Genomic DNA, 6,000 nt, shown 5'->3' with positions numbered 1-6,000 from the left:
AGGCTGGTTGAGTGCCAGGCTTGCTCTGAGCACTCATACAACGTCAAGCCCATCAATGATTTAGGAATGGTGATGACTGAGTTTAGGGTGACAGAAAGGTCCCACAGTGCTCAAAGCAGCCTAAATGGCTGGAGTTTCCAGTCTGGCTGACTCATTCACCAGCCTCTTGTACACTCCCTCCAGTGCTCTTCCCCATCAGCTGAAAGGGTGAGGGGTTTTCATGGTGTCCTCCAGAAATCCCCCTGCCTTAAGGTCCCATTGCCTTGAGGCTTTTAAGGAATCTCCTGGGTGCCTCCAGCTGCTCTCCTGCTTGCCAGCACCTGACCTTGATGCCAAACAGTTTGCCCCTGCCCAAGTCAATGTCTCGTGTCTGTGGGTTTGCAAAAGGGCTGCTCCTTCATGGGTCCTTTGGAAAGTATCTAGTGGGAGATGAGCCCCACCATGCCATACTGGTGGCCATGAGGTAGAGAGTGGGCTTTTGAGGAGTCATGGGCTGAATCTCTGCTTTTTTTTCTCTACTTGTTTGGTTTTGTGATTTTTATACTAGCATGGGGAATTTTGCTATATTAGGGTAGTTTTCTTAGGTGGTGGCAGCAGCCTTATATCTGTGGACTGTAAAGCTATCTGAGAGCAACGTCTGGGCTCTCAAAGGAGCAGCCTAGTTCTGGCAGGGAGGACAAACAGTCCTAGTCCCAAAGTATTTTTCACCATGTGTGTCCCATATCTGTCACCATCAGAGAGGGACTTTTCTGTCAGTGGAGCTGCCAGGTTTACAGCTGCTGAGGAGTGAGGGCTTTGAATCTGCCAACAACTCCATCAATTGTTTGCATCAAGATAACCTGGATAACCAGAAATGGAAATAAACAACAGCAAAACAATAACTGAAAACCTCCCCCAAACATTCAAGTAGAGGGAAACTTTATTTTCCCACACTAGATTCCCTTTCATTCCCCCTGTCTGTTTTCCAGCATCATCTTTCCACCCTTAAAAATATCTAATTCAAGAGTAGGGGACAGAGTGGAAGAAACCAGTTCCACTCAGTAAAAGCCTGTGGATCATGCAGTTTTTTCTGCTTTCTGTCTTGCTGTCTCAAATACAAAGCTTGTAACTTTTCTTCTGCTTTGAGCTCATGCCTCTGCGAGTGTTTGTGGTTACAGCTTCTATTTCTACATTGGCAAATTCTGACCTATTTTTTTGTTTTGTTTTGGTTTTGTTTTTTTTTTTTTTTTTTTCCCCTGCAAGAAGAAATCTAACCCCACCAGTGTCTAAAAGCTCTTTAGACCTAGACTCTGACCACTGGCATCTGTTCAAGGCCTTTTCCTTGATTTGGGGACCGTGAAGGACAGATTTGCAGCACTCAGCGTCTTCTGGAAGCCTTGCCAGAAAGGAACGGAGCGTGAAAACGTGCCAGCAGCAGGAAAAGAAGCATCGTTGTCAAGCTGCAGCGGTAGCAAAATGCAGGAGGCTGGGCCAGCGGTGAAGACGCCAGATTTCAGCAGGGAGGAGCCAGGGCCAGCGCGGCGCTGGGGCTCGGGCGCTTGGCCTCAGTCGATGCGCTGGGCAGGCGGTGGCCTGCGGATGCGGGAGAGAGATAAATGAGGAGTCATAGCGAAGACGCATTTCCAGCCAAGGGGAAGGAGGAGGCCTCTCCGAAGGGAGCTGACGTTGGGGATTACTGGAGCAGAGAGCAGGGGGAGCCTCGCCGGTCTGGCTTCCACCCCGGGCCAGCGCTAACATCTGGGCACAGCTGTTTCCTGGAGCCCTTTCTACTGCTGCACGTCGGCTTGTTTTGCAGCAATGGAATCGAATGGCACTTTCCTCGCTTGCAACAGTAAGTCTGTAGAAATGTCCTTGCGTTTCAGCTGTCTTATCTTGTCCAAGAGCTTTATTTTTCCTCATCTCTTCTCCCCCTCCTCTGCCTCCCTATTCTCTCATTTGGAAGTAATGCGGCATTTAGTCGGTGTTACAGAGAGATGACTGATTTTTCTCTGTTAATAGGGTTAGCTGTGTTGGTAGAAAGGGTTTCTTGGCTGGATAAGCGTCTGCAAGTCCAGAAAAGTTGATCCAAATCTCCTCCCCTTTATGGTGAAACTCAGGGTGGGACGGATGCTCAACTGAGTAAACTCTCTGGGCTCTGGTGAAGACAGCAGAGCCAGGCTAAATCACCTAGGCTCAAGGTCTGCCCCTAAGACTCTTTAAATGTTAAGTACAAAATTAGTAATATTTCTAAAAAAGAAGAAATCCTCTCTGCCCTTCCAGCAAGTGAGAGTTAAGATTCAACTGGTACCAAGATTGGGAGGCATGTCTGACAGGCAGGGTAATGAAATATCCCATATTCACTTGTCTGACTTATTAATATATTGCTTTGTTACCTCCTCACTGTATTTTACTTACTCTGATGAGCAGAAACAACTCAAGGCTGTAATAGCTACAGATTGAAAAGAGGATATTGTGATCCCACAGAAATGGGAAAAGTCTACAGTGTTTGTTTTTAGTTCATGAGATAGGTGCTTTCTTACTATCAATGAGCTATAAACAAAAATAAACTAATAGAGCAATAAGTGATTGACCATAAACATAATCAGTTTAGCATTATCAGAAGAAATGTGAAAAGATTCCCCCAGGCTCAAGAAATCTTCCCTCTTATTTTCCCAGATGCTCGAAATCTGACAGGAAGGTGAAACAGAGGTTAATGTTATACTTTTTGTAGGTATCTCATTCATTATACAACCACTGGGGAAAGAATGCTAAGAAATACATCTGGAACTATTAAAATATTTCCTATTCTGGCCTGTGGGTCATTTTCCAGTGAATATTATTTAGTCTTCTGGGGTTAGGAACCAAGAAGAATTCAGTGGCTGTTTGTTAATCTATTTTCTTGTCTCAAGCAGAAAAATACACAAGTGTTGAATGAGCTGAGCTTTTAAAAAAGTATTTACTGAAATTCCTTGACACATAACACACACAAGTGCCAAAGTCACTCCAAATGCCAGACTACTTAGACAAGAAAAGTTGCTCACATGTTGGTTTGTTAGCAGGATCAGAGTTGTGCTATGTAGTTTGTCAGAAATTTCTCAGATACTATGGTTTATAGATATGTTTTGCTATGGCTGTATGTTGAAACTCAGTTACTTTCTTTCAGTTTCTTTTTTTTCTAACATAGATACAACAACAGCTGTATTTACCATGTCAGAATTAACCACAGGCACATGGTTCAGTCTCAGTAAAATATCTGGCAGTCAATAGGAGACACCTGAGATATCTTCTGGTAGCAGAAGCGGGTATTACTGCAGATGAGAGTTTCTGAAAAGTTTGTATAGTTTTGTTTACTCTGCATTTGGATGGAGATCTGAGTCCTGGGAAGAAAACTGAGTATGTTCCCTTGTCCACAGAGCCAGAGTAGCTGCTGTGATTTAGTGGTCTGTGCCTTTTATTTTGAATGTGTTTAATTCATCTGGATGGGCTTCTTGTGGCTTATTTTATAAAAGGTCATCTACATTTAGTACGTAATGAATCTGCTAGACTCTGTGGGCTATTAATAATCTTTCTCTTGCCTCATGAAGTTAGTTTCTGAACTGGGAGCCCTTGTGTTTGCACAGATTATAGAACAGCTAATTTGTACTATGCCTTATTCTTATACACTGACTTTTTCATCCAAGACACTGTGTACATTGTGCAGGGAATGCCACAGCCCCATTATGGGAATGCCCTCTGCTACAGCCCAGGGTGAGAATCAGCAGGGAAGGGTTAGTAAAATCCTACAAAACAGGCCATTTCCTTGTTTCTTCTGTCAGCTAGTCCTGATGGTTAACTTCGAGGTTTAAATTTCCGAATGAATCATCTCCACCTGCCCTTCTTAGCTGGGAGCACTGAGGAGGCTTCTTCTGGGCTTCAGCCTCTGTGGGTGGAGACAATGCTACTTGGGATGAGATGGGATCTGCTCTGAAGTAGCCAGTGACTTTGATCTCCTTTTCTACAAACAAAATGCTCCTAGCACAGCCCATTTGATGCAGGTTGTGCCTGATGTGTTACACGGGTTTTCTGAGCCACAGTGTTTCTAGTAGTGCAGGAGAATTTGCAATACTGACGCTTCTCAGTACGTTAAACATGCAGCTTGTCCCTTTTTCAGACAGAACAAGTAAAATTAATTTGGGATCTTTTTTTATTTTGACACAAAAGCTGCTAAATTTCCGATCTGAGCAATGTCTTTTAGTAAAACTAAAGCCTAGAGTTCGTTTTGAGATTGTTGTCAGTGTGCAAAGCCCCAACATCAGGCCCAAAACCAGAGTTGGGGCAAGAAGATGCTTGGGGGAAAATAGTTTTTAATGAGGAAATGAAAGATGAGGAAGAAGGAAATGCAGTCACTTGTAAAACTGCTGCAGGTAGCACAGATGAAAGGATACAGTCAACTACAGGGAAAAGCAAGAGGGAGAGGTGTGTGGGGAAGAGATGGTTTGTGCAAGATCCAGAAACTCAGCTGACTGGATAGGCAGCTCTGGGAGCCAAAGTTGTTGATGATTTGGGAGCAAAGTATAGTTTCATTTGCAGGGAAATCGAAATATATAAACAGATACTTATGAAGGAAAGGTGCAAATACTTGGTGATTTGATCATCCAGACGGGATTCAGCTGGCTAAATGTAGCTATCTGCAAGAAATTTTGGGCTTATAGGAATCTAGATGGGTGAATTGTACCCTGTCTTCTCCTGGCCCCTACAGTGCACTGTATATATCTAAACACTGTGAGACTAACCCCCAGCCCCTGTGTCTCCCAGGTCCTTACTGTGGGTGGAGGGTCTCAGTCCCCACTCAGTCAAGCCCACCAGAATGGAAGGCTGCAGACCTTGCTCAAACACAGAGGTTTCTCTTTTTCTTTATGCAGGTAGAGAAGATTTTGCCACAGTTTCTTATAAACTGAGATACTTCCACACCTTAAATGAGCCAGTTTAGACAATGTGAGTGGGGAAATTCTCACACCTCAGGCTGCCCATCTCATGGGTACCTTTTAAAGCCCCGTATTGAGATACAGAATCACAGAATCACAGAATCATCTAGGTTGGAAAAGACCTTGAAGATCATCTAATCCAATGCCTAACAACCCGTTCTGTAAAGAAATGCTTCCTAATATCCAGTCTAAACCTTCCCTGGAGTAACTTGAGGCCATTACCTCTTGTCCTATCGCTTGTTACTTGGTTAAAGAGACTCATCCCCAGCTCTCTGCAACCTCCTTTCAGGGAGTTGTAGAGGGTGATGAGGTCTCCCCTCAGCCTCCTCTCCTTCAGACTAAACAACCCCAGTTCCCTCAGCCGCTCCTCGTACGACATGTGCTCCAGACCCTTCACCAGCTTCGTTGCCCTTCTCTGGACACGCTCGAGTAATTCAATGTCCTTTTTGTAGTGAGGGGCCCAAAACTGAACCCAGTAATCGAGGTGCAGCCTCACCAGTGCCGAGTACAGGGGCAAGATCACTTCCCTGTCCCTGCTGGCCACGCTATTTCTGATAGAAGCCAGGATACCATTGGCCTTCTTGGCCACCTGGGCACACTGCTGGCTCACAATAAGTCTCACCGGCTGTTTTTGGCTAAACTGAGAGAGTGCTGAAATTCCAGATATATCACTTAGGGGGGGAAAAAAAGGATTTTTTTCCTTAGTTTTGCGTAATTCAATTGTGCAATTTATTTACTGCACAAATTTTGCCCTGCTACAGAATGGTGAGAGTGACCTACAGTTTGTCTGTGGAAGAAATTTCAGCTCCTGAAGAAAATGTCAAGAAAAGCTGTTAAATGGCCTTTAAAAAATGAAGCTGGGACCCACCTACAATTGACTTTGGCTTTATGAAGAGAACATCTTCATCAGCATGTGCCCAGAAACATGACTTAGGAGTTAGGCAACTAAGCATGAGTGCTCCTGGCTGTTGGTCCTGGTCCTATCCATCAAGTTGATAGCTTTCTTTTCAATTACTTTCTTCCCACTCTTTTCATACCAACTACTTGAAAAGCTGTA

At 44.3% G+C, this 6,000-nt stretch overlaps 1 protein-coding gene across 1 annotated transcript in view; it reads left to right on the top strand.

The window, feature by feature from the left end:
- The first annotated feature begins 1,034 nt into the window (after positions 1-1,034).
- Positions 1,035-6,000, top strand: part of PLCD1 (phospholipase C delta 1) — a 58,905-nt gene continuing 53,939 nt past the window's right edge. Inside the window, exon 1 of the mRNA XM_074830762.1 lies at positions 1,035-1,831. Coding sequence (XP_074686863.1) covers positions 1,798-1,831 — 34 coding nt within the window. The 5' untranslated portion in view covers positions 1,035-1,797. The remainder of the gene's footprint in view (positions 1,832-6,000) is intronic.

Source organism: Strix aluco, chromosome 1, assembly GCF_031877795.1.
Source record: "Strix aluco isolate bStrAlu1 chromosome 1, bStrAlu1.hap1, whole genome shotgun sequence".
Classification (NCBI taxonomy): Eukaryota; Metazoa; Chordata; class Aves; order Strigiformes; family Strigidae; genus Strix; species Strix aluco.
This window is presented reverse-complemented; position numbering and strand designations above follow the sequence as displayed.